At 36.2% G+C, this 27,800-nt stretch overlaps 15 protein-coding genes across 15 annotated transcripts; 10 read left to right on the forward strand and 5 right to left on the reverse strand.

The window, feature by feature from the left end:
• FYV7 (Fyv7p) lies at window positions 1–456 on the reverse strand (the record flags this gene model as incomplete). Its single annotated transcript, XM_003678306.1, has 1 exon — window positions 1–456. The coding sequence occupies one exon, from the start codon at window positions 454–456 to the stop codon at window positions 1–3; it is 456 nt and encodes a 151-aa protein (XP_003678354.1).
• Window positions 457–723: 267 nt separating this feature from the next.
• On the forward strand, window positions 724–3,615 carry PET309 (Pet309p; the record flags this gene model as incomplete). Its single annotated transcript, XM_003678307.1, has 1 exon — window positions 724–3,615. One exon carries the CDS (start codon window positions 724–726, stop codon window positions 3,613–3,615), a length of 2,892 nt encoding a protein of 963 aa, XP_003678355.1.
• A 538-nt stretch (window positions 3,616–4,153) lies between these two features.
• On the forward strand, window positions 4,154–4,609 carry NCAS0J00340 (uncharacterized protein; the record flags this gene model as incomplete). Its single annotated transcript, XM_003678308.1, has 1 exon — window positions 4,154–4,609. The coding sequence occupies one exon, from the start codon at window positions 4,154–4,156 to the stop codon at window positions 4,607–4,609; it is 456 nt and encodes a 151-aa protein (XP_003678356.1).
• Window positions 4,610–5,867: 1,258 nt separating this feature from the next.
• Window positions 5,868–6,806, reverse strand: PER33 (Per33p; the record flags this gene model as incomplete). Its single annotated transcript, XM_003678309.1, has 1 exon — window positions 5,868–6,806. One exon carries the CDS (start codon window positions 6,804–6,806, stop codon window positions 5,868–5,870), a length of 939 nt encoding a protein of 312 aa, XP_003678357.1.
• Window positions 6,807–8,130: 1,324 nt separating this feature from the next.
• On the forward strand, window positions 8,131–9,942 carry NCAS0J00380 (uncharacterized protein; the record flags this gene model as incomplete). Its single annotated transcript, XM_003678310.1, has 1 exon — window positions 8,131–9,942. The coding sequence occupies one exon, from the start codon at window positions 8,131–8,133 to the stop codon at window positions 9,940–9,942; it is 1,812 nt and encodes a 603-aa protein (XP_003678358.1).
• A 360-nt stretch (window positions 9,943–10,302) lies between these two features.
• TUB2 (beta-tubulin) lies at window positions 10,303–11,901 on the forward strand (the record flags this gene model as incomplete). The annotated part of the gene is made up of 2 exons (XM_003678311.1): window positions 10,303–10,314; window positions 10,480–11,901. The coding sequence occupies 2 exons, from the start codon at window positions 10,303–10,305 to the stop codon at window positions 11,899–11,901; spliced, it is 1,434 nt and encodes a 477-aa protein (XP_003678359.1).
• A 133-nt stretch (window positions 11,902–12,034) lies between these two features.
• Window positions 12,035–13,009, reverse strand: BMT6 (25S rRNA (uracil2843-N3)-methyltransferase; the record flags this gene model as incomplete). The annotated part of the gene is made up of 1 exon (XM_003678312.1): window positions 12,035–13,009. The coding sequence occupies one exon, from the start codon at window positions 13,007–13,009 to the stop codon at window positions 12,035–12,037; it is 975 nt and encodes a 324-aa protein (XP_003678360.1).
• A 164-nt stretch (window positions 13,010–13,173) lies between these two features.
• On the reverse strand, window positions 13,174–13,875 carry RPL22A (60S ribosomal protein eL22; the record flags this gene model as incomplete). Its single annotated transcript, XM_003678313.1, has 2 exons — window positions 13,174–13,536; window positions 13,864–13,875. The coding sequence occupies 2 exons, from the start codon at window positions 13,873–13,875 to the stop codon at window positions 13,174–13,176; spliced, it is 375 nt and encodes a 124-aa protein (XP_003678361.1).
• Window positions 13,876–14,294: 419 nt separating this feature from the next.
• REX2 (Rex2p) lies at window positions 14,295–15,185 on the forward strand (the record flags this gene model as incomplete). Its single annotated transcript, XM_003678314.1, has 1 exon — window positions 14,295–15,185. One exon carries the CDS (start codon window positions 14,295–14,297, stop codon window positions 15,183–15,185), a length of 891 nt encoding a protein of 296 aa, XP_003678362.1.
• Window positions 15,186–15,452: 267 nt separating this feature from the next.
• MNL2 (putative mannosidase MNL2) lies at window positions 15,453–17,990 on the reverse strand (the record flags this gene model as incomplete). Its single annotated transcript, XM_003678315.1, has 1 exon — window positions 15,453–17,990. The coding sequence occupies one exon, from the start codon at window positions 17,988–17,990 to the stop codon at window positions 15,453–15,455; it is 2,538 nt and encodes an 845-aa protein (XP_003678363.1).
• Window positions 17,991–18,250: 260 nt separating this feature from the next.
• NCAS0J00440 (uncharacterized protein) lies at window positions 18,251–18,454 on the forward strand (the record flags this gene model as incomplete). Its single annotated transcript, XM_003678316.1, has 1 exon — window positions 18,251–18,454. One exon carries the CDS (start codon window positions 18,251–18,253, stop codon window positions 18,452–18,454), a length of 204 nt encoding a protein of 67 aa, XP_003678364.1.
• Window positions 18,455–20,258: 1,804 nt separating this feature from the next.
• On the forward strand, window positions 20,259–22,097 carry SPT8 (SAGA complex subunit SPT8; the record flags this gene model as incomplete). The annotated part of the gene is made up of 1 exon (XM_003678317.1): window positions 20,259–22,097. The coding sequence occupies one exon, from the start codon at window positions 20,259–20,261 to the stop codon at window positions 22,095–22,097; it is 1,839 nt and encodes a 612-aa protein (XP_003678365.1).
• A 1,362-nt stretch (window positions 22,098–23,459) lies between these two features.
• On the forward strand, window positions 23,460–25,286 carry OSW2 (Osw2p; the record flags this gene model as incomplete). The annotated part of the gene is made up of 1 exon (XM_003678318.1): window positions 23,460–25,286. One exon carries the CDS (start codon window positions 23,460–23,462, stop codon window positions 25,284–25,286), a length of 1,827 nt encoding a protein of 608 aa, XP_003678366.1.
• Window positions 25,287–25,537: 251 nt separating this feature from the next.
• On the forward strand, window positions 25,538–25,978 carry NCAS0J00480 (uncharacterized protein; the record flags this gene model as incomplete). The annotated part of the gene is made up of 1 exon (XM_003678319.1): window positions 25,538–25,978. One exon carries the CDS (start codon window positions 25,538–25,540, stop codon window positions 25,976–25,978), a length of 441 nt encoding a protein of 146 aa, XP_003678367.1.
• A 934-nt stretch (window positions 25,979–26,912) lies between these two features.
• On the forward strand, window positions 26,913–27,578 carry FCF2 (Fcf2p; the record flags this gene model as incomplete). The annotated part of the gene is made up of 1 exon (XM_003678320.1): window positions 26,913–27,578. The coding sequence occupies one exon, from the start codon at window positions 26,913–26,915 to the stop codon at window positions 27,576–27,578; it is 666 nt and encodes a 221-aa protein (XP_003678368.1).
• Between the last annotated feature and the right edge of the window lie 222 nt (window positions 27,579–27,800).

The following is a 27,800-nucleotide window of genomic DNA, read 5'->3' on the forward strand; positions in this document are numbered from 1 at the left end:
TTATCGAGTGTAGGTCTCATCGCCTTTGATTTTATCTAATAAGTCATTAATCTTAGGACCCATTCGAGGTTGACCTGATCTAGTTCTCTGCGTCATACGAACCTTTCTTTTTTCTCTTTGCTCATATTTATCCTTAGATAATTTTATCTGATCAAGTTCACGCTTTCTACGTTCTTCTACTTGTTCCTTCTGAAGCTTCTTCCTTTCCCTCTTCATCTCTTTCTTCTCATCAAGTTTTTGTTTCCCTTGAAGGGCCTTCTCCTCCCTCAATTTTCTGACATTAGTTTTAGCTTGTGATATTGGTTTCCTTTCCGGCACAGCGTACCCTTCCTCCTTTAGAGCTTTGAAGTACTCTTTCTTAAGTCTTGTTTTCTTGGTAATACTTTTCTGGATTTCTTTCACCTTATACTCCTTGGTGAACTTTTTCCGATTGTATTGCTGTTTAGAAGTAGCCATTCTGGGAGTTTGACACTAGATGCTGATCTGATCAAAGATCAACAAGAAGATGTATTGAGGGCTTTGGAGAATATATTGTTCTTTGTAGGTTATTAGTTTGCGATGAGCTTTGCAAAATTTCAGTTTCAGTTTTTTCGGGTAACAAATCTATTAACGACATACCGAAATTGAATATAACGGTAATGTTGGTCGGCATGTAGTTTCCCTTTCCCTTAAACTATGTAAGTGGATATCCCAAAGTTGCAATCACATTATTGAATTGAGAACATGCGTCGGTATGTTGTTCCTGCGACACAGGTGATGAGAGACAAAATAAGAAATGCTCAGATACCGAAAGGTCTGAAGTATATACTTTCCGTGAATAACAATTCAAAGGCTCTGAGCACCAAAGAATGCACAGCATTAAGTGCACATTTCTTTGCCCCAAAGGATAACAAAAATATTACACCCGATCTTCGACTGTACGTTTCCCAATTTTTATATCGAAAGGAAGCATACCAACTTCTGTTAAATTTTGGCAAGCACTTCTTCATAGACAATTCCAACGGGACTTCGGGAAAATCACTCACACTAAGAAACGACCTAGTCTCTGCCGAATTGAAATGCTTTCTATTTGCATTAATCCGCCTGAATAATCTTCCATATCTCGACATTGTGATGGGTCGAATAATTTCCCAATTTTCTCTAACTCAGAAGGAAACTGTCATTCATATCCTTAATGCAGTTTTCAATTACATGATCCTGCGATCGAAGGATCACATCACCAACTTGAATTGTCAAGAAATAATTATTCATTGGGTAAAGTGGATGAAACTACTTAATGGCCATTGCGAATTTTCGAACTATTCGACCTATAAATATATTCTTAGATCCCTGTCCATATACATACGAACTTTAAACGCGGAAGAAAAGAAATCACTATTAGATTGTCTTGAAAAAATCAAATTAATCCTAGGTGCCCAAAGTGCATCTCAATTTGCGACAACTTTGATAAGCATTTTTACTCGACATCGAGATTTCAACATGGTCGAACCCCTTTGGTTCTATAAGACTAATAATGACTTACAACTTTCTTCATTTGATTTGACATCTATCTTGCAAACTTACTGTCATTATGGTAAATTTAACCTAGTAGCATCTACCTTTGAACATTATCCAGAGGCACATGACGATTCAGCTCAGTTCGATTACTGTCTCATCGCACATTCTAAGTTAAGTGACTGGGAGGGATTACAAAAGCAATTTAATTCATTGTTTGGTATTGGGAAACTCCCCAATATTAAAGAATACGGTATTGTCATGTTTGCGCTGGCTCAGATGGGAGAGTTAGAAAGTGTGGAGCAATTATATGCGCAACTACTACGAAGAGGGATGCTACCAACATATGCTGTCTTGGAGTCATTGCTAATCTCATATTATAAAGCTGGTGACTATATAGGATGTTTTACACAATTTGAATTATTTCAAAAATATGCTATCCAACCAACATCATCCACATACACCATAATATTCAAGGCATATAGAGGAATGAGTGATATAGATGGGGCATTACGGTTCTTAAGGAGAAAGACCTCTAAGGAAACTGTCAAGATAACAGAAACACATTTTGCAATCTTAATTCAAATGTGTTCCAAGACTACAAATTATTTAATTGCTGCCGAATTATTCCATATCATGAAAAGTCATTATAACATTATCCCAACTGGTAAATCTGTTGCTGCATTGATGGATGTATACATTGAATCCGGTTTATATGAAAAGGCTCTTTCTTTATTCGATGAGTATACCCAACAGGACAATAAAGTGTCAAGGGATGATGAAATGCTGCAAGATAATGTTATATCTGTCTACAACAAAGCTATTCTTGTTCATATTAAAAGGAATGAACCCGAGAAATGTGAATCATTATTTGAGAAAGTTACTCAATTGCAAATTCCGACAGATTCGCCATTCTATAAAATGATGATACAATACATGATCGAAACCAAGAAGGACTATCCATCAGCGTTGGATATCTTGGACAAATTATTAACCAGTGATACTGTGCAGGCAACAACGTCACATTTTGAAGTTATAATGGCACATTGTAACCATATTTCGTATCATGAAGGTATCTTCCAATTATACAAAAAGATGAATGAATATAATGTACCCATGAATTCTCGAATATTGTATTATCTAATAAAATCGACATTTAAAGTCAATATTACCAACAAAGAAGGTGTTGATAATGCCATTGAATTATTAAATGAAATCATGGAAAATGTTGCTCGGGGGACAATGAACGTGACAATTAATAGGTTACATCCCTCAGTGATGGCATGGCCCATGAGAGTAATAACCAAATATTACAGTCCTAAGGACGCTTTGAATTTGTTCAACAAATATCATCAATTGTTTTATGGCAAAGATGACACAATAATGAGTAATAAATTTTCCATACTACGATCTTTCATGGTCTTATTTGCTGAAATTGAACAATGGGAACAATTTGAACGCGTGTATGAGAAATTCTTGGCTCGGTTAGAAACAATTGAACAGTTACCTTCCCATACTGTAAAAAATTCCAAATTGAAAGGATTATTTATTGGCATAATCTCATATAAAATAAGACAGTTGAACGCAACCCAGCAAATTGATAAACTACCTGGTCTTGTAGAAAACTTACAATCAAGAGGGTTTATCTTGGATAACAAGAGTTGGAATGACGTTATCCTGGCATTATTCCAAGATCCACGAACTATCCATGATGGCCTTAAGTTAGTCAATGATAAATTCATCCACGGTTTTAACTTGATTCATAAGTACAGATTCTTAAAGAATAAGAAAGAAAATGCCGAATTGAGAGATGGTAAGGAGCCCTGGTTGTTATCACAGAAGGAGAAAGATCCTAACAGTTTCCAACCAAAACTTTATTTAAAATCTGATGTTTATTTAAGAATCATGGAATCATTGGATGGGTATTTGAATTCGTTGGGAGAGACTCACCTTGATGACACTATAAAATCGTTCTTGAGCAAATACGGGTATTTTATGAAGAGTTACTTAATGACACCAAGGATAAATGTCACTGGATGGGAATCTTTTGAAAATGATCACATGCAATATTTGCAACAATTAAGACAGATGAAGAGAATTGTACCACTTTCAGAATACTAACCCTTTCTATACCAAAACATAAAAACTTGTAAATAAAGAAGTGTATATGCATAAAATGTACCTACTTAACTATTATAGAAATTCATATATTCAATAATTAAACGACTGTGCTCGCTCACCATCATGATTCTTTACAACACATTGCTGATTGTGTTCTAATCTCAAGAATTAAGACACAGTCTTCACAAATATGGATTTCTTAATAGAAGTAGGGTAGCGATGGGAGAGGTGGAATGTGGCGATGTCTAAGTAAGGAATGCGTTTAAAAGAGAAGATGGGAACACAAATTGTACAGGTTTGTTTGAGGCCTGGTTGTCACTGATCCCTACGTTATTCTACCCCTCCTTCATTATACACATGCTTCTACACACTCTGATCGAGCTCTGAACCACCATTTATTACATCCTTCACATTTCTTAACTATGGGATAACCATACCAAGACTTGCCCAACTTGTCAAGCCTTTACACCTTTTGGAAAAAGCTACACTTCTTCTTTTCTAGCTGCTACCCAATGGTCATTTCACAGCAATATAGCAAATGACACTGCCCATCTCCCTAAATGTGATGGTTATTCTTGGTTGCTGCTACTTCACTAGCTGGATGGAAGCCCTCCCACCTATCAAACTAACCGCTTCTTCTGTTGATCAATTTCTCTATGACAACTTCATCTGCCGCTATGGTCCTTTCCAAAACACCTCCGACGGTGATTCTGAATTTACCGCTGGTATCATTGAAGCCTTACTCACCTGCTTCCATATCATTCATCGAATCACACTATCATACCATCCTCAATCGCATGGTTTCATCGAAACACAACACAAAAGTCTTATCAATGCTTTACTTCGTCTCAACGAACCTTGGATTTCCAACCTTTCTGCTGCTGCACTTGCTGAACTGTCGAGCGTATTAGTGGTTATTCACCAGGTTACCTTATCTTTGGCTACTCTTCCTTTTCTCCGCTTGATGATGACATATTCTTCCCTAATGTATTGATATTACTTCTCCCTGAAGACCTCCTCTACTTTCGCTTCAAAACAATTTTCCATCCATTCTACGGCCACTGCCCAAGCTCATGCTCATCTTTCCAACCACTGTGCTAAAATCAAAGCAGCATTTGATCGTCTCAACCACGTCTCTACTCCATAATTCAAATTGGGCGACATTGTTCTCGTAGAAGACCAACTTCGTCGTTCAGATCACAACAGTGCCAGAAAATCAACCCCTGCTTGGGCTGGACCTTATATTATCCCCAAAATCCTTAAACACGTCTACCACCTAACTGAACTGGATGGCACCCCACTTCGGCGCCATTTTCGAGTATCTTTCCTCAAACTATTGCATTTTCCGGGAGGGGAGTACCCTGTTGGTACGGAGTAACAGGGACTTCAACCTTGTCCACTGACACATTGAAGCCACTTTCAATTTCTTGCTAGTTTTTTTGGTTTTGATAGCCGCAACTTCAACTTCACAGCGTCCCTTCCGAAAAGAAAAACATAGCGAATAAGTTGGGTTGACATTGACAGGAAGACATCCTTCAAAAAAGGCCATCAATCGAAGCTTGTGAAGGTCTATCATATTAACCAACCATGGCAGGTAAGGCATCCAAGAAGCAAGTTCAAACGAACTTGACGGTCTTATCGAATCTATACAGAGTAACTATACCTGTTGTTACCTTATCATTACTTAGAATGTTGTTTCTAAGTTCCAATAAGAAACCCATCAAGTTTATCCTATTACACTTGCCCATGTTTGCTGGTCTCTATGTTATTGAAAAGTCTGGTAGACCCAAATATAAGGTTGATGCCATGGGTAAGAAGACCATTGCTAGTGAAGGGTTAGATTTAAATTCCAATGATGGTAATTTGGTGGAATACTTGTTTGATTTGATATATCTTTCTCTCTTTGGTGATTTTGGGAGGATTTTATTTGATACATATAAATTTTGGTATGTGTTATGGGTTTGTCCCGTATATGTTGGCTTCAAATTGTATGGTTTAAAGCAACAATTTATGGGTGGTGGTAATGACAAGAAATCGAAGAAATCCAGAGAAGATAAGAAACCTGCTGAGGAGGCCAAATCCAAGAGACAACTCAAGAAGGAAAAAAGGGGTGATGTCAAGTATAAGTATAGGTGAAGTCATAACATTTCAAAATGTGTTATTAACATAAACTATATAGAAAATTAAAAAAGGAATCATCGTTATTTGAATTGCTTTTCCCATATAGACTATATAGAACTATAGAACTATTTTCATATGTGGTTTGATTTCTTTGGTGTGGATTGAGTCTTAGCAATGGTATTCAAAGAAGGTGGTACTAAATCATATAATCTTGCGACAAGTTGTTTGTATCTCAGCCAAAAGGGTTGGAATTGCATCATGTTGGGTGATGCCAACAAATAATTATCAACTCTCAATATAACTTGATTCAGTAGTAATTTCATGGATTCACTCTGTAGCAATCTTAATTTGAAGAAAATGACATAATTAGCGATAACGATTAAACTTAATAAATTATTCCAATGGAAATTGAATATAATTTTTAAAAGGGTCATGGGTAAGCCGAATAAACCAACACGTAGGGCACACATTATTTCAAAAGTTTGTGCCATGGTTAAGAATTTTTCGTTATAATTAGCTAAAAATAAAGTGATTCTTCTATTTAGCACACTTTTCAATTGAGGAGAAATCGGTAGGAAAGGTAATAAATTTTCTTTAAAATAGTTCAAACAATGGAAGATAGAAAATATCACGGGAGCGTATGATGCACCAGTAATGGAAACTTTCCCACCTGATAGGATGGAACAAATGAACAGCGTCGATAACATGATAAAATATTGTAAATTGTCCAATGTTCTTACATTCTCCCTTATATTAGACCATGTTAATTTTAATTGACCACTCTTTAAAAATTGATAGAGAACAATGCCGTATGTGATTGAAATATTTAAAAGGATCATTCTATAATGGTATTTTTGGCTTGCAATTGAGAAGAATGATAGATGGAACTTCAAAAAATGGTAGAGCGTAAAGAAATGACCTAGAAACCAATAAAATTGAGGTTGCTTTATCCTTGATTTTAGAATCATTGTAAAGGGTGCAATTGGACGTTGTGACGTACCTGAAGTATCATGAGAGCGATAATTGCTGCTATTCCTGTTATTAGAAGCACCAAATCCTGACGAAGTCATATTAATGAAGTTGAGCTTAATATTTCGATTGTTGATTAATGTCTTTGGAGGACCAATACGAATAAATGGGACTGTTACTGGACGTAATTTGACATACGATTATATATTGTTCACTTGATTGACCGAATTATCGATTTGATCCCTGTTCGTGCTGAGAAAACCACGCAGAAAATGGAAAATTTTGCTTTGTTCCACGTCGAATTCCACAAATGCCACTGTTTTTTGCACTGCTAACAAACGTGGCATTACGGGCTTTCTCAGAAAAGCCCGCATAACAAACCTTTTTGTTGTGGAAGGGAAAGGTAAGGGATGCGACCCTAATTAGGGCTTGCACCATTATGGGGAAAAATGGCAGCCCTAGGGTTAGTTTCGAGGAAATATGTATTACGTATGTATATCATATATGGGAAGATTGGGACAATAAATACCACGTAGCCCAATTGATGATAGCAAACTCGATCGATGGATAATGGTAGCCGCAATGCCTCCAAATATCGGGAACCATCGAATGGCTACAGTGCCTCCTACCGCCATGGCTGGAACAGTTGAACCCATTGAGGTACGTGAAGAGAATAATGGTGATGGTAATGCTACAACACCTGCATCCACGGCTACCACCACGACAAGAACATCATCCAGCACCACCGTTAACACGCAACCATCGGCAATTATTACAACAACGGTGACCACCGTTACTATTACTACAGTTACCACCACCCGAATATAGACAACATTGTTGAATTTTTTTTTAATGTTCCGGTTATGCGTAGGCTATAATATGCATTATATATTTTTACAGAGAATTTTAGAAGCGCGAGATCTACTAGAAAAAGACATGTCTCCTCAATGAAACATACAACATAGGTATAAGGTCATTCCTGCTGAACGGAGAGGAGCACTATTTTCATTATATAATATACGTAGCAACTGAGGATTGAGAAGATTATAATTTTTTTAACAAATAGCCTTTCGCAAACTATACTTCCGCAGAGATATGTCAGTAGCATTGATGACGCCCCTTATATGCCCGCTCTGACCACAATCGACTGATTCCGCAGTGCACGTTGCCTGTCGCGATTCTGCTTCCCGGATCCCTGAGGGGATCCCACGTTGGGATAGGTAACCCCCAATTCAACAGTTTACCATAATGATGTGCTGAAAGTCTATCTTGCAGTTACGTAACGCTGCGTTCTCCGCTTCTTCCTCTGTGCTTTTTTTCCTGCGCTTTGTTCTCCGTTGGGATTTGCCAACCAGATGCAGGATTTGCAAATCTTTCGGAATCCTTTCTTCTCGAGCAGATCCTTTGGCTACAGTCGTTTCTTCAATGGATTCGACGATACTCAATCGGGCCCGAGGATCTACATGTCCTGAACTGGCAATTATTAGCCAAAATAAGCTCCCTCCCACTTTTAACCATTTTTGTATCTCGACCAGATATAAAGAGATAGAAGCAACGACTGGTCGTCGTTGCAATTATTTTCTTGGCTACTTTATTTTGGGCTATTTAGCCCAAGCAGAAAAACAAGTACTGAAAGAAAAAATGTTATTCCAAAGAACAGCGGAGGCAACGTTAGTCGTTTCTTCCCTAATTGGACTAACTTCATGCTTGGAAATTACAAGAAATGTTACATTTAATGATGAAACAATTAACGAAAATGTGGTAGTGGATGCAGGGAAAGGTGTGTCCTTCCTTAGTACTACAGCCATTCCAATCAGTATGGACGGGGATATAACCAACAATGGTGTATTTTGTTTTGGGTTCACTAATCACGGGAAGCTCACTTCATCAGATATCATGAATTATGGTCAAATGTTTTTAGGTGTTGGTGGGTCAGCAGATGGTGGGGTGCTAAACGTTGGGGATTTGTACAATTATAATTATTTGTCATTCACAGGCTCAGATTATCTTACACTTGTAGCAACTGGTAATTTTGTAAATGAGGGATACATTGATATCACTGCCGTGACAAATGGGATATCCCTCACAGGTCCAACGGGTGGAATTATCAATAACGGGGTTATAACTGCAACAAATATGGCGCAATCAGATTATAAGATAAACGCTATTGTTGGTACCGGTTGTATTGTGAATTCAGGTTTCAGTCAGTGGCCAGAATTTGATTTGTCCCAGCCATTTAACCAAACCATTTACAATGAGAGTCCCGTTATGTGGGCTTATTTTGGGGCTACCCAATCACCAAACTCTATCCCTGTGATTAGGGGGTTGAGTTCGGCATCTAAAGGAAGTGCTCAATTACTGATTGGATCAGTTAATCCAGTTATCTATCCGCAAAACCTTATTTACAAATATGATACTGCAACTGGAAGACTAAATTTTACCGCAAATGGACGAAGCTTTCTTTTTGATATTGGGTTAGGCTTCGATCCTACTCAGTTTAGTACAGGTGGGTGTCAAGGTAAGGCAGGAACTTATGCTTGTATCACCTACGAAGGAGCATCGTTAAACGAGAAAATACCTTCAAATTTTCAAATAAATATTCAAAGTGATTTAACTTATGAAACTGTGTGTCCAGCAGCAACACCACTTCCCCCTCCAATAACAAGTACTGCTCCCTATTATAGTGAAACTATAGAGGAAATTATCTCGTACAGTTCATTCCTCGACTCAGATGGTTTACCAACAACAACCAGTACCACTACACATGTTGTTCCAACATTAGTATTACCACCCCCATACTTAACTACCACCACAAAATCAGCTACGACAGTTTCTGAGTTAGTGAGTTATTCTTTCACTCATGGTGCGATTAGCGGCATGCCTGCTTTGAGTGATGTCCCAATGTATATTACTACAACATCAACAATACCAGCAGGGTTTTCCATTCCGCCACCTTACACAACAACTGTAATTACTGATAGTATGGCAGTATCCGAACTTGTTTCATTTTATTCCACAGATTCCGATAGCACACCAATGACAGGTACGACAACAATTACTTTCCCACAAACACGAAATGTCACTACTACAGTCACGGAATACTTGATGGGTACCACGCATCTAAGTAAAGTATTTACTAGTACGGGTACTTGGCAAAGTACGAGTACTTATTCGACTACTGTGGAAACATATGTGATAAGAACAGAAAGTACAGGAGTGGTAACATCTCAAATTTGAAAAAAAAAAAAACCTTCTTTTAAGGTATATATCTATGTATTAAAATAAATTGAATTATATGTAGTTTGTTTTTTTCCTGAGTACTTTGTAAGCACCCTGATATTGGCACGTAATTGACAGTTTGTAAACTTAATCAGTATATATTTCAATTCGCGACAGGCGTCAATACCCGTGTGACATTACCAATTACCCGATTAGGCAAAAGGCGAAGAGGCAAACACGAAACGAAAACAAAAACAAAACAATTTTGCACAAGTTTTGATTTAAGTTCAAATAGATCAATAACTCCCCTCCCAGGAATACATCTGCGATCAAGCATATCCCTTCAACTATAGCAACAAGCACTCAATCCATAATATAATGAGAGAAATTGTATGTTTTATCTTTCAACCTCGACAAACATGCGTTGACTTCCGACACGTCAACACGAGTCGTTTTTCGACGCAACAACAAAGATGGTATTGTCAGTTACAAAAACCCCAGAATAACATTACTAACTAATTCTAACTTCTGTTTCCCCGTTTCATTTTATTACAGATTCATATTTCAACCGGTCAATGTGGTAACCAAATCGGTGCAGCTTTTTGGGAGACTATTTGTGGTGAACACGGTCTTGACTTAAACGGTAACATCTTACCAAATGTCGATCCAATAATGACTTCCAAGTTAAATGTCTATTTCAACGAAACATCTTCCGGTTCCAAATGGGTGCCAAGATCCATTAATGTGGATTTAGAACCTGGTACCATTGATGCCGTTCGTAATTCCAAGATGAGTGGACTATTTAGACCAGATAATTTCATCTATGGTCAATCATCCGCAGGGAACGTTTGGGCCAAAGGTCATTACACTGAAGGTGCTGAACTAGTGGACTCCGTGATGGATGTTATTAGACGTGAAGCTGAAAGTTGTGACAGATTACAAGGTTTCCAAATCTCACATTCTCTTGGTGGTGGTACCGGGTCCGGGATGGGTACTCTTTTAATCTCTAAGATTAAGGAAGAATTTCCAGATAGAATGATGGCAACTTTCTCCGTGATTCCATCTCCAAAGAATTCAGATACAGTGGTGGAACCATATAATGCAACTTTATCCATGCATCAATTAATTGAATATGCCAGTGAAACTTTCTGTATTGATAATGAAGCTTTGTACAATATCTGTCAAAGAACTTTGAAATTAACACAGCCTTCTTACAATGATTTGAATCAATTGGTGTCAAGCGTTATGTCAGGTGTTACTACATCATTACGTTATCCAGGTCAATTAAATTCTGATTTAAGAAAATTAGCTGTTAATTTAGTTCCATTCCCAAGATTACATTTCTTTATGATTGGTTATGCTCCATTAACCGCTATGAATGCTCAATCTTTCAGATCGTTATCTGTTCCAGAATTAACTCAACAAATGTTTGATTCCAAAAATATGATGGCAGCTGCTGATCCAAGAAATGGTAGATATCTAACCGTAGCAGCATTATTTAGAGGTAATGTGTCTGTGAAAGAAGTGGAAGATGAAATGTATAAAGTTCAATTAAGAAATTCAGATTATTTCGTTGAATGGATTCCAAATAATGTGCAAACATCTGTTTGTTCTGTTCCACCAAAGAACTCTGACATATCTGCTACATTTATTGGTAACTCTACTTCAATTAAGGAATTATTCCAAAGAATTGACAAACAGTTTGTTGCTATGTTTAGAAAGAAGGCTTTCTTACATTGGTATACAAGTGAAGGTATGGATGAAATGGAATTTACTGAAGCTGAATCTAACATGAATGATTTGATACAAGAATACGAGCAATATCAAGAATGGAGAGTAGATGAAGATGATGAAGACATGGATGCTGTGGAGCAACATGACTATAATAATAATGATATCAATGGTGATTATAACGGTGGTGAAGCCGTGGAGGCTGGAGATGTAGATGCTGATAAACCAGTTCCAGAAGAATTCTAAGTCAGAAACCCTCACCCCAAAGTTTAATCAACCCCTCTCTATATAATGTTTTATTACTGATACCTCTTTATATTTCTTTTTCAGCATTATTTTAAAAGAATAAGCAATAATTGATTAAAAAAACGAACGTTTACTATTTTTTCTTATACAGTCTATAGAAGAATCTCATATTTTCTAGTTTAATGGGGTAATCCAATTTCAAATCACCTCTGTACCAAATGCTATCGTTCTGATCGACAATTTCCCATGCACCATCATCCTCTTGGCCTTTCTTACCCACTAATATAGTATCAATTAAGAATTGAATGGGGAACTTTTTAGTCCCCACAGTAATATGAGAAAAACTACCAGCACTTTCTGCTATTAAGAGATAACAACCACTGCTGCAAAACCTATTCATTTTTTGGAAAAACCTAATACTTTCAGCCTTATGTTCAGAGAATAATTCGTTCGTAGTAAACAATAAAGTTATTAAATTTAGATTTGGTAAATCTAATTCTGTCTCATTCATTTTCAATATATCATTTTCTGTGAACTTGACTTTGAAAAAGTCAGATTCATTATTATATAACCATTTCTCATCGATCGAATCATTTAACCTCTTAATTATCGTTCTCCAATTTGCAATATCTACAAGATGTAAATTTAAAGTTGATTTCTTGACCATGTCATCTCCATCAATTTCTTTGACATGATATTTAGAAGTCAGTTCCCTTGATGTAGTAAACATACTAGCAATAGAGACAAATTCACTTCCAGCACCTCCACCAACACATAAAACATTTTGGTCAGCGCCATCATGACATTGAATGACGTTCAAAACGGGCTCGAGATGAGATAGTAATGAACCATAACTGGTGGCTCTTGGAGGCGACCATCTACAACAATATGCAACTCTCTTTGGATCAGAACTGAATGCCTCGATGTAATCTCTATTATAGAGATCCGATTTAACGCTTTTGATTTCCTTTAATAATTGTTCAAATCTTTCATCCGATTGATAAAGTTCGTCATTGAACGTTATCTTGAAAAGATCTATTATTTCCTGTGGCGGTAGTGTTGCCTCATTATGGATTGCTAATTGTCCCTGAGTTCTGTCTCTCGCCATTTTCCTCTAGTCTTTCTTACTTTGTTGGTTAAAGTCTTCACCATATTAGAAGTGAAAAAAAAAATATTCTTAAAAGTATCGATGAGAAGAATTATTAAAATTTTATACAATTAAAAAAACTATATGAGATTATTGTTATTATAAAGTTATTATAATGAAGAAATTTACTCTTCAGCTTCAACTTCTTCTTCTTCTTCTTCTTCTGGAGTAACTTGGTAGAAAGCCAATCTGTATTGGTTAGTCTTGGTAGAGACAAATCTAATCCAATCTCTCAATTGGTTCTTCTTCAAGTACTTCTTAGTTAAGTACTTCAAGTACTTACCAGAGAACTTGGCGGTAGAAACAATGGTGACGACGGAACCATCTTCTTCGACGGTGACGGCGTTACCCAAGTTACCAGTAGCACCTTCAACCTTAATGTGGTCGATCAAGTACTTGGCGTAAGAAGCTGGGTCAAAGACACCATTTTCAGTTGGAGATGAAACATCAACGGTGAAGGTCTTAACGATCTTTTGCTTTCTAGAAGTCTGAATAAATACAAATATGAAAAACTTGTTAGTATGCGGCTAATAATATCCAATAGTGGGGATATACGCTACAAATTGCCTACTGCTATTAACAATCACTTTGGTGTCTCATTTCTAGCATTATTCGAGTGAATTTTTAAAATACAGAATAGCAAATTTGTCAATGTTAATATCAATGTCAAATTTCTAACTTCATATCGATCGTTTTGTCATTCGCCTGTATTGGGAACTTCCAATGGTGGAACGTTTAAAGGTTCATGTTAACAGTGGTTGGCTCAATTGCAGGATTCTTCCTCATTTTGCGTGTTGGTGGTTAAACTGACATACGTTTGGAGCCATTGTTTCTTATTTTAGTTTGCAGGTTTCTTTAAAATGAATGTAATAAGCAAGCTAATCAATGTGTCACTATCACCTTTAACAAGTTCAACATCTAAATCTATTCACTAAATGATTTGCGTTGTTTCGTGCCGATGAAATTTGAAAAACTTCCAAACTTTTCAAATTTTTTCTGACAATTTTTGAAAATGTCCAGATGTAAAGACAGTCATATAGTTTGTGTGAAATTTCCTTTTTCGGATTGTTTGTTTTGGTTTTGAAACGATGAGCGGAAAATGTTGAATAATTATTAATGTCAAGTTCTGATCAGTTGGTGAATAGAAGTCAAATCATCGACTAGTCTGCTTTAAATTATATAAGTCCCCCATATTTTTCATCTTTGTATCACCACTCACTCATCAAACTAAATAAAACCGAGCAAAATGGCTATTAGACACATCATCAGAAGTGTCCCAGGTAAAGTGCATGCTTCATTACCAGCGCCAGTGAGAAGAATACTCACGAGAGCCGCCTCAAATCGTTATCTGTTTAGATACCAGGACCCCAAGGCCGTTTTGAAACCTCCTGTAGTGGCCTCGATGGTTCCAGGAAAGATCTTTAAACCTATCGTATGGATCGACTGTGAAATGACTGGGTTAGATCACAAGAATGATAAAATTATTGAAATTTGTTGTATCATTACTGATGGGTATTTAAATATTGTGGACCCCGAAGGTAACAATTGCTATGAAAGTGTTATACATTATGGTAATGATGTTATGGATCATATGAACGAATGGTGCATTGATCAACATGGGAAAAGTGGGTTGACACAAAAAGTGTTGGATAGTAAAAAAACTAGAGAACAAGTGGAGGAAGAACTGTTGGCTTACATTAAAAAATTTATTCCAGAAAAGAATATTGGTGTTCTGGCTGGGAATTCTATTCATATGGATAGATTGTTTATGTTGAAAGAATTTCCAAATGTTATCGACCATTTGTTTTATAGATTGATTGATGTGAGCACCATTATGGAGGTATCACGTAGACATAATCCTGATTTACTTGAAGTGGTTCCAAGAAAGGAGACTGCTCATACGGCAAAGAAAGATATCCTTGAGAGTATTGCTCAATTAAAATGGTATCAAGATCATTATTTAAAAAATTCAAAAGAGACAGCCAAATTCGTTCAACAAGCTAAGAAGTTACAAGAAAAAGAAAAGGCTTCATACACTTTATCTTCCATTATTGAAGCAAGTGTCATCAAAAGAAAAAGAGCAGCTGATGGAGAGCAAAAAAATGAGGAGGGTTCTAAGAAAAAGTTGAAGAAATAGATTACCATGAATGTCTATTCTCAATTTCATTTATTAAAAAAAAGAGTGTCCTATAAAACTACTTGGTGCATTGAGAGTTAATAAGCTCTGTGGGATAGAGGTTGCACTTCCAATAATTATTAGATAGAATATCAGACCTTACGGTGATCTGCGCACATCAATGTGTTTCTGATGGATTATTTAGAGCGAATTTAGGTATTTCTATATTATTTTATTGTGTATTATATTTTATTAATGTCATGCTTTACGTTATTATATGTGTTGTGTTCATAAATTAGTCTTCACTGATACTTCCCTCCTTATCAAATGACCGCCAGCGGTAAATATGAAATCATCCAAATGGAAATCATCGGAGTCTGAAAATAATAAATATAGGTATTTCAATGTTTGTGAAAACCAAGAACTTGGAAGCGCACGTCTATCACTAAATCTATCATCTGAAGAATCCTTCAATTCACTTATCTTCCACATTCCTTTGGCTCCAACTCCATTCAGTTGAACGTTTTTCATAATTAGAGCTAGTATATCTTGACCCATATTTCTCCATTCTTGATCTCCTGTAGTTCTATACCTATAAAATACAGATTCGATGATTTCTGGAGAAAGAATTCTCTTTGATCTCATTTTATTAACCCAAAGAGGTTGTTCATCGTCATTCCTCCATTTGCCATTTTGCATGTCAATCTCATCAGAGTTAATCAAGGTTATTCCATTATATTTTTCGTCCTTAACGAAAGTATAAAGTTTAGTCATTTTGTCATCTCCCGCCAGTTCAGAATCATGGATCTTATTCTTGTGTTTCTTCTCTTTGTCATCAGCTACTTTCACTCTTAGATCGTTGCTACCTGAACTTTCTGTATTAAATAAACGATCTCCATCACCTTTGTACAGTCCCTTAGAAATGTCATCAATTTTTCCTTCTCTATCAAATTGACAACCATTTTCCGAGTTTAGGCAAGGATCCAACGAAAATTCTCTTGGCATGGCACCATTAAACAATTTATAAATTTCAAAACAACTTTTAGTTAATGTACCAGCCAATTTGTCCAAGGATTGCTTTTCAACTGACGTGTCAGCAAAAATCTTAGAACCCATGGATAAAGTGGACCCCAATGAACATAGCTTAGTATCCATGGAAAATGTTCTCAACATTTCCACATCCAATTCATTTGTGGTGGGAGCAAATGTACCCTTTGCGTAGAGGGAGCTAATCAATGAAACATTACTTGTTATTTCTGGAAGTAAGGGTTGAAAGATTAAGTAGTCCTGTAATTTTGCAATGGCGTTTTGAAACAGCGTCTTAGAATTAAATGAAGTTGTCATCCCTGTTGATCTTTTATTTTGACCATGTAATGTATTCTTTTCAATTATAGTGTCCTTATTCTTGTTTGGATCATTTGGTACTGTGGTAGTCTCATAAAGGTTTAATATATCATGTTGATTCAATTGATGAAATAACTTAACTAATGAATCATAAAAGGGTTGATCTATCGTAGTCAGTTCCGCAACGTTATGTTTCTGATTTTCACCTCTTTGTGGTAATATTTTCCCTGTTTGATAACAATGAATGAATTTCAAACTTTCATCGATAGATTTCATAATTTTAGAATTTTTCTGGTGGGCACCTGAAGAAATTTCCTTTGTGGTTAATAGCTGGCAGCCTGATGCATCGACTCTTACTGGAAACAACGATTCAATGTGGAAATCTTCTACTGAACTGGATATAGATTCAAAGACTCTGTAAACTGCGTCAAAATATTTATCCTGATGTGTCAATTGGGATAATCTTGTCAATTCCAAAGACATTTTCGTCAAATCCTCCATAGTCGTGTTAGTGTAGGGGAATCGATTATTAAAAGGTGATTTCCATGAATAGTCTAATATAGGTAATCGATTAGGCGTGTCAAATGCTCTCAATATGAAATCGGCAACGTGTTTGGCTTTCACTAACAGGGTTTGGTTTTGAGATAATTCATATGCCGAAATTAATCCACCTAATACTCTTGTTGATAGATCAGGTATATGTACCAAGTCAACGTTCTTGGGTGGTATTCTAAAATCTGTGTCACAAATGACGTCTAATGCCACCTGAAATTGTGTTTGTTGGTCCATCATATATAAAGTATCAAGAGAATCAATTAATTTAATGGGCCAACGCTTCTCTTTATTCTTTCTTGCGAGCTCTATTAGATTCTCTTGGTCCCAAGATTGTATAAACAATTTTTTAATATCATTTTTAATTGTGCTATGTAATGCACCCCCATCTTCAAACTTATTGACCTGAATGGACGCTAAGGGTATCTTATTATCTCTAAGAGAAATAGCTGGTAACGGATTTTCCAGAAGAACAGGATAATGCTCCTTGTAAGTGAGTAGAGATAAATCATTCTCATTATTTAAAGCAATAGAATGATCGTTAAGATTGAACGGTAGTGTTGGGTCGTTTTTGGGTTCTGATAGGAGTAAAGGAAAATATTTATTTTTCTCCTTTAAAGTAATTGGATCAGCTAAATTTATCTCCTTGTTTTTAGACTTCACAGGTGTAGGTGGAGCTTCCACTTCTTCCAACAAGGCATGATTGTTGCTAGGATCCATCTTGGAATCGAAATTGGAACCAGAAAGCGGACCAGGCTCGTCTGTCAGTTCCTTTTTAATGGAGGGAAGGTATTCGTTTTCTGCGTACGAGTTCAGTATGTCGATTTCATTTTCAAAAGTATAGTAGAATAATAATGAGATGGTTATGCATAGTAGTAGAACAGACCGAAGTTTCCTTATTATTGCGAGGACAAATTTTGTAAATCCCATCTTGAGAGGTAAAGGGTGTGCCGGCGTGGAGTTTTGTTTAATTTAGACGATACGTTGTCTCCAATACCTCGAGAATAAAAAGTTCATTTAACTTTGTTCTTTCTTGATTTTCACCGTATAGGTTCAATTTTGATTTTCAATATCGCGAGATGCTTAACACGTAATTAACGCGAAACTTGGCTGATACAATAATCCGACATTTTTTATAATGAGCAATCATTGTGGATGAATAGTATTGTATTAGAAACCTGAAGGTGACAATGGAGAATGCTAATAACAGACAGTCCCCATTGAGAAAAGCTGATGCCACTACAGGTGGTTCTAAATCAACAGCTGGCACGATGGTTCAAGACACGCAGATCGATTGGCAAAAGCAATGGTTGATCCAAAATAAGGAATTGCAACATGTTAAAGAACTGAACAAATTTCTAGAACTGGAACACAAAGTTCAATCCGAGCCTTAACTCAATTAATGAGGAATAAAGAAATAAAGTTTCGTGTTCGATTGTATATGTTTGTATAATATATAATTGCATAAATAAATGAGTGGTATAGTATGGTATGGGTCTGGCACAGTGAAGCAAGCACCAACTAATTGAACTTCTTGTTTTCTTCCTCCTGGCAGTAAACCCTGTCGTTATCATCTCCCTCCATCAAATCAATATAGGATTGAATTTCGTTTTCTTGAGCCTTCCAAGTCTTTTCATCTTTGCCCTTCTCACCGAACAAATTGTCATCGGGTCTACGATATGATCCTCCCAATCTGTCCCATAAAGTGGTGAATTGTCCATAGTTGTAATTGAAATATAGATGGTGCACTGTATGACATGCGGTCCCGTTGACAATAGCATTATTGGACATGTGGTTCCCATCATGAATCATGACAGTCCAGAAGTTGACGAACGTGAATAGAATCAAATAAGTCAATTTATTTAATGGTAGAAGGACAGGGTATACATGGTATGCCAGGGATTGGAAATATCCGTCCACAGGATGGAATGCGTGAGATGCGAAAGGTGTACATACAAGCCATTTGTGATGTGGCTTGTGTAGGGCCTTGTATACTCGTGGCCAATGCAGCCATCTATGTGCTAAGTAAATCCCACAGTCTGTGAAGAAGATGAATGAGGCGATCTCGATGGCATTTTTCTTGATGGCAGTCTTAGAGGTGAAATCTAAAGAGAAATATAATTTGGAGTGACCATTGATTTCCATGAGAAACCAAGGCACCGTTAGGACAGACATCACTGGGATGGCAGACATGGCAAGTTGTATCTCCAAGGCCATTTGATTCTTTAAGTATCTTGGATGGTTGAAGATCGTTCTGTCAAAGACGAAGAGATAACTTAGAGAAGCCATGGAGAAGTACAGTAGCCAACCAAAGATCGTTACGATGATCCAAAGAGAAAAGAATTCTCTAAGAATGTTGCCACGATAAAATATGGATTGAAATGTGGTAGGAGTCCAGTCAAAAATGTATGGGGTGACACCGTAGATATCCTTGTTAACTTTGAATTGGTTCATTAAACCCAAAGTTTCATTGAGTAACGTACCGTTGTTTGCCAGCGATCCATCGTTTAAATCTAGGATAGACATCCATGCTGGCGGAACTTTACTAGCGAGAGAGACCGGTAGCATGGTGGCATAAAGCTTGTCGAAGACATAATTATCGATCACTTCAAGAACCAAATCCATGATTGCTTGCGTGTATGTGTGTGTGTTTGATTGATGGAACTGATCTATTTAGATGAAACTTTGTTTCTCGAAGTCAGCAAGGGACGAATACGTAAGAAATAATGTATACAGCAGAGGATCACAAGAGATATATATATAGCTCGTTGCATGAAGTGGAGCAGTGTGTCAAATAAAAACCGATGAGAATAGGATTCGTTTGATTGCACCTTCGTTTCTTTGTTTTGTTGTATAATCAATCAGTATAGTTAAACGAGACATCGATGCGCTTACGTACTCTACAAATATGCCAAACGAGTTTTTCAGTGAAAAATAAATAGCGGAATTTAAACGAAATGGCCCCTAAAGTCCGAGAGCGGGGTAACAGTTGTTGCTTGTAAGCCCTATATTAGGGTTTGGTTAATAAGGGCTGCTTAGGGCTGGTTGACCAAAAGTCGGGTAATTTGTATCTTAGAAATCTAATCAATGGAAATTATTAAACTAACTTTACAGGAAGTTCCTAGTAACGCTACCATTTCAATGAACGTAAGTCAATTGAGCTAGCTCAGATTAGTAATAATTAGTCATTAAACAAAAATGGATGATGTCGACGATATTTTAAACCAGAACCAAGTGGTTGAAGAAGATCTAGATGAGGAGGAAGAAGAAGAGGATGATGATGACGAAACAGGCATGATTGACGGTGAAGTTAATATTGGCGGTGATGAATCACAACAAGATGAGGACGAGGACGATGAAAATGGTGAAGATGATGAAGATGAGGATGCTGATAATGACCAAAATGACGATGAAGATGAGGATATGGACGACGAAGATGAGGATGATGAAAACAACGATGATGAGGAAGACAATAGGCAACTTAAGGATAGTACCCAAAATGAAATTAATAACAATGGAAATAAGACCAATGAATTGAGTGAAGATGACAATAGTAATAAAGAAACATCGGAAACTACGGGGGAGAAGGGTGCTAATGAAGAATCAGGTTCTTCAACAAATGATGTCGGTTCCAAGAGTCCCTCCGTTGAAAAGAGCAGCACTCCCCTAACAGAGAAAGTGTACAACTACTATTTGCAAATGTTGCAGTCCTCCAAGATTGCGGAATCATATTCCATGTATCCATCGGCTGCGATTCCTATTCAAACACATGTGAATGCTCTAGCTGTTACGAAAGGTTTAAAATATTTATTTCTTGGTGGTAATGACGGGTATATTAGAAAATATGATTTACTAAACACTTTGGAAGGAAAATTATCACTAACGATATTACAAAAACATTCCTTAGCAGAGTCTATTCAAAATGCTGGGATATTGCAATCTTATTGGGAGAACGAAATCCCACAAAGGAAATCCCAAATGAAAATTACAGCTAATAATAAAGAATACGAACCAAAAGTTAGTCCCGTTTATTCATTAGAAGTTCAAAGTGAAGCACTCTTCTTACTGAGTGGTTTGAATAACGGTGGTATCACTATGCAAGGTGTACGATATATGGAGGGAAACATTTCTCATTATTTCAAAGAGGGCCCTGAGGGCCATTCTAATGTGGTTAATATACTAAGACTTAATGGTGATGAAGATAAATTTATTAGTGGTTCTTGGGATAGAAAAATTTTGGAGTGGGATTTACAAACCGGGAAAAGGATCAATGGGTTTAAGGGAGCCACCTCCGAGTTATCAGCTTTAGAAATGAGACCATTATATTCTTCCATATCTTTGAATGATATTCGATCAGTAGTTAAGTCGAGTGAAGATGCGGACGATGATATTGACTCATTGTTTGGAGATGATGATGATGAGGACATGGACGCAACTTCACACCCCAATGATGATGATGAAAGCAAAATAAACGCTAGTACAAGTGGCACTCCCCAAATTTCTAGCACGACTCTCAATATTGTCTATGATCAATCCGTATTTATGACCTCTGGTCTAAATGGGTCACTTCATCTTTGGGACAGGCGTAATTCGAATTCACCAGTAATAAATTTTGAAAGAGGGCCAAATACCCCTCCTTGGTGTCTATCCGCATGTTGGAGCGCAGATGGTGATCGAATCTATGCAGGGAGAAGAAATGCATGTGTTGAAGAATTCAATGTTAAAATGCCTTCTAAACCTAGCAACACATTGAAATTACCAAGCATTTCAGGACCGGTATCCTGTGTACGGTCTATGCCAAATAATAAACAAATTCTATGCGCTTCAAAGGATAATATTAGATTGTATAATATAGAGGAGAAGGACACGAAAGGTTCTACAGTCCCATTCTTAATTGTCCCAGGTCACCATGGTGGTACCATTTCTAATATGTACGTAGATCCGACTTGTAGATTTATGGTAAGTACAAGTGGGAACCGTGGTTGGCAAGGAACTTCCACGGATACAACACTTATATATGATATAGACTTGGTGTGATATAATGTAATAATAGACTTTTTGTTGAACGCTACTGGTTCCTAAAATTTTAACGAAGACAATGTCTTAGAACGGTGATTATATTTTACGCGTCGTCGGACTTTTCAAAAATCGCTTCAAAAAAATGTAAGGACAGGATGGTATAAGTTATTGTCAATTATTGTATGTATAGAAGCACATATTCTTTTAAGATCGCCATGTAACGCTTCAAGAAATAAGTAGATAAGAATATTTAGGGAAGGCAACATATGAGTAGGCCCGAACATTTGTTATAGTTGCAAATTGGCAGTATATCGCCTACCTTCACAGAGCCATTCATCCAGCTGTCTTAATGAATTTGTTCGAAATGAAAAAAAGAAACCCTGGTATCTCGTGTATAGATACATTTATTCCTTACGGTGTATGGTTTGAAAAAATGGTCTTCGTGCTACAATCGCCAACATCAGAGTTACCTTGGAGAAAGTTCAAGTAATAGTGGAAAAAAAACTTGTTGCAGTTAAGAAAGCAGAGTTGGTAAGTAAAGAGAATGTACGTATCCATAAATTTCCTTGGGTAGTTAAAATAAGGTTTTTTTGTTTTTTTCGACAGAGTTTTGTTAGCATTTCAATAAACCCAATGCTCTTCCCTTTATGGTGTGGAACTCACAGTCAGGAAATTGTCTAGCTCACGAGAACTAAAGAGTAATAATGTCTAGGTCTTTTTTTCTGCCGTCGAACTGTGGTTTATTCTGTCTTCGGTTAATTTTGTGGCACTAAATTTATTCTAGAAAAAAATTGAAGGGACAGATAGCTGTAACAAGTGTAAAGATTAGAAAATGCTCTGATTTTTAAGGATCAGTTAAGTTCATGAAAATCAACCTAACAATTTTTAGACTATTTATTTATTTTTTTATCTTTACATAATTTTTAAATTTTATTTTGCGACAGTATTTTTTGAACCTAAAACCCAAAAACAGATTAATTAACCAACCTATTCTGGGAAATTAAAAGGTTCCAGACAAGGTGACATAAAACACCTTAACTTAAAATGTTTAAAGGCCAATTATCATGCATTATCGGTATGAAAACCTTGATTTGTTTTTGAAGAATTAACATGGATTACTAACAAATTTTCAAATAATATAAAGTGGCTGAAACCCCATCTATCGAATTCTTGGCTTGGAGGTTATACTTAGAAAACTCTTTTGTTCTTCTAGTATCACCAGGTACAATAGAAAATGGGGAAATTAAATGGAGATCAACCAAGCTAGGCGAGAGTTCTTACTATCCAAATAGACTTTTTAAAGATATTACAAGACTGAAAAACCATTTCTTAAGCGTTGGAAAAATTGACAACAATAGTGGCCCATACGATGTTGATGTAATGGTAATATCAGCCAGTTCAATTGAATCTTTGAAGAAACATTGTCAAGAATTATCAAATTACTCAACTGTAAATACAACTGTTCTAATAAGTGCAGATTTTGGATGTGAGTTAGAACTGATTGCCCTCGAATATTTCAAGAATAGGTGCAAATGCGTCTTATCCATATTATGTGAGGTTGAATGCCGGAGACTGTACCCTGGCTCATATATTATTTTAAACGAGGATCATTGCATATTGTATTTTGGTTCAACATACTTAGCAAAACATTATAGAGGAGATAGAGCAATTCAAAAAAATTATAACAATGTCCACGTTGAGTTGACAAAGGATTCAAACACATTAAATATAATCAAACATGTTAAGCACACTAAATGGATAAAAACTATTATGCTGGAAAATCCCAAAGATATGGCTTTGAAAACGTGGGAGAATGTTTTCCCAAAAATTTCATTAAATATTCTATCAATCATATTCAATAGAACAGATTATGAAAAACTTTTACAGGACAAGCCCAGTAGAGATTTATTTAGGGATCTTGTCCATGAATTGGTTGATATCTGTTATAAACAATGTCAGGCTAAACTTTATTTTAATGGGGAAGCTCCTTATGACAAAAAGAAAAACTCAATTAATTCCGATGCAATTATTAAACACTATAAACAATTAAAGTTAGACATAAAAAGCTCGGTAATTGGAAAAGAATCTTTAGAGCTTTCATTGCCATTCGAGGTATACTGTTTCTACAACAAAATTGAATACCCTGTAGATCTTCTATTCTATCAAACTATTTTTTTGGCAAAGAAATTTGGGATACCACACAAAAAGCTATTATATTTATTTGAATTATATTCCAATTTGACAACCACTGAACACTTCCCTAAAAAAATAATAAACTTTGAAGAACCGACATCTGTGCCACTAGTTCAATCAAACATGGAACTTCGTAGTACAGCAGCTAATTCTAAAAAGAGCCAGTCCCGAAACCCCAATAGAAATTATCATATTATACCTGGAGAAGACACTGACGGACATCACTTTCAAAATGAACCAAACTATGTTTCAACAACTTTATTATCATCTGAATTAAAGAATTTATACCTGGGTGCCGAGAAAATATCTAGTTTTGATTCACCCCAAGAAAAAAGTCTAGAAGATGGAAAACGGCTGTATCCCAATATTAAGACAAATAACAACACTGATTATTATACTGCTGCAGTTACCGAAACAAGTTTCAACATTGCACACACTAACCAAAATAGTACTTTTAACAATGGCATAGCTAATCCAAACCAAACTAGAAGAAAATCAATAACTGGGTTTGATGTTAAAGCAATTCCACATTTTATTAAAAGGAAACTATCATTTAAAAAGGAGTCTATGGATAATGAAGATCAAGTTAGGAACCCAAGAGTCCATATTCCAAGGAATTCAGTTCAAACTGAGAGAAAAAAACAACCTTATGATAATTATGACACTCCCTTTTATGCAATACAAAATAACTCTACTTCTGATCCTTTTGATATACCCAAAGATGAAGATTTAGCTTACTTTTCGTCTGACCCTAAATCATGGAGAAGCATCCTACAAAAAAGGACCCATTCGACCCCTGTCCCTCGACATAAGTGGGGAACAAATGAAGATATAAATAATACAAGAGAAATATTGAATAGAGCCAATATTGGAAACATTTTATCCCTGACGTCAAGTAATTATGAGCAAACAATGGATTTAACTGTTCCTTTAAGAGACGGCCGGGGTAGTTACCATAATTTTTCTTCTAGAAAGCTAACGACTCGATCACACAGAGAGGGGGAAAAAGAATAACACATTACATAAATATATAGTCAATAATATTCCATTAAAACTGATAGATATCTTGTGACCCTCCATAAATAAGTAGATTAAAATTAAATTTACAGACGCGTCTTCGGCGGAGTTCTTTATTATGCGCGGAAATAAACTCCGCCAAGATTCATCTGAATCAGAAATTTAATATGATAAGGAGCGATTTTCTCGATATAAACAAACATTTAACCTCAAATACAATACAGGAATCCCGAACCTAAACCAACGCTATGGATCTTTCTGAATACTTTTCTACCGAGCCTGTTAATATACTAAATGAGGAGAGCCGGGAAGTGAGCTCCAATACAACACAGCATGCTACTCCCGAATACGAACGAATAGAGGAAGAGTTGACAAATCTACACAACTTATTCGGTATTGAACCGGATGGTACAAGCAAGAGGCAGCCGAAACAGACGAGGAAGAAATCTAAGAGCAATCCATTTTACAGAACTCCTGAGAAAGTGAAGGAATATTTAAATAGGAAAAAATCGAGATCAACTTCAGACGCGTTACGTTCGTTGAATCATAATGTGATCAACAATCGAACAAAAGACACTGAGAATTGGACAAAGATAAGTAACGAAAAGAGTAGGACTCCTGAGGATTCCATTGACCAGGATATAGATAGACATTCGACTAATCAAAAACGAAAGAATACACATAAATGACGTCGGTTCTTCCGAATAGCGATTGCGGTAAAAGAAGGGAAAACTTTCAAATGGTTAATTACAACATACATGTAACAATATTTAGTTGATCTTAATATATTTTATGATTGTTAATGAGTTTATCATATACGCTTACCTGATTATCCTTTGTCTTGTAAGGCTTGAAGTTTCGAAAATGTAGATTTTTAGTTGTTTATATTGGATTGGTCAAAATATAAGGCGTGCAAGAGAATAATCATCTTGAGCTTAAACGTAGGTCACGTGCTATGTTTCTGTATTTATGTATCTCTGCGTAAACTAGGCTTAGTACTGAAAATAAAGCTATCTTGTTGTCAGCAAAAATTTTAATAAACAATTTTGCAATTGGGGTTACACAAGCAAGGAAATATTGTTCATTTTCGACAAGCCCCTAGAGTCTGAGAACAACTTTATAACTACTTTTCTGCTCGGATCAGTTAGGCGGTTGGAACTCTCACCCAAGAAAATTTGGGAGTAAAATAACCTCCGAGACCCAAGGGACTCTTGTTTTCAATAAAGGTTTGCTTGAAGTTTTAAGTACTTTGTTTATTGAGCGTCGTTAATCAAAACATTCAAGATATCGCCTAAAGATTCACCAAATTTTTTTCATCTAGTAGGTTATAAAACAAAATATACCATAACACTTTATTAAACCTTACAGGGGCTAAAACAAGAACTGTGGCATGGGGAACTGTCTACTATGAAGAAAACTGGTGCTTCGAACAGGAGGGAATGGTAATATACTGTTTTGGTATTCTACGACTTCGTATTAGCAACCCGGACACACGAATAAACGGTAAATTTGAAGTGAGCGATGAGCTGAAAAATTTAAACCTGCAAATAAAAGAACATACAACTTTAGAACTTCCACTAAGGAAGAAACTACGACAGGTAAAGGATATATAGAATCCCACACATGGACGAAAACACTAGTATTGATGCATTGTTTGGTGCATTGAAAAAACTGGAATCGAAAGCTCCAACAGGTGACTCCCACCAACTTGAGAATAACTCGACTGATTTTTCATCTGATAAGCTTCACTTCGAGGATGGCAAAGGAGCCAACACAGAAGAGGAATTCGAAAAGATCGAGAAGAATCTGAACGCCTTACCTAAATTAGAGAATGAATTTGATAGCTTGGCAAGCAAGAAAGAGCAGAAAAATGAAAAGAAATTGAAGCTCGGCCTCAATCTCGATGAACAGAAGAAATCTGGCAGTGCTGCTTCCAGTAGTGATTGGTTCACCCTCCCCAAGCCAGACGATAAGTTACGAAGAGAAACAGAAAGGGATCTTTTATTACTGAAACATCGTGCCGCCTTGGATCCAAAGAGACACTATAAGAAAGATCGTTGGCAGGTACCGGACAGATTTGCAGTAGGAACTATTATCGATAACAAGGCAGAATTCTTTAGTAGCAGATTAACAAACAAACAAAGAAAGTCGACGATGTTAGAGACGTTAATGGGTGATGACGATACAAATAAGTATTTCAAGAGAAAATATTCCGAGATTCAAGTTCAAAAAACAAGTGGTAAAAAAGGTCACTTTAAGAAAACTAAAATGATGAGAAAGAAATTTTGATGCCAAGGGGAGAATATGGCAATGTATGTTACCAATTTATGTAATTTAAAAATAATGCATGTTTAGAATATTAAAAAGTACTAAAAATATTATTATATTTTATTAACAATGTATTGGATAAGATAATCTCGAAAGAAATTTGAAATAGGTAAACCAATTTCGATTTGTCGTTATAATAAATAGAATAGGAATAATTATAATAGAGAGAGAAAAGACATTTTT

This window comes from Naumovozyma castellii, chromosome 10 (genome assembly GCF_000237345.1).
Source record: "Naumovozyma castellii chromosome 10, complete genome".
Classification (NCBI taxonomy): domain Eukaryota; kingdom Fungi; phylum Ascomycota; class Saccharomycetes; order Saccharomycetales; family Saccharomycetaceae; genus Naumovozyma; species Naumovozyma castellii.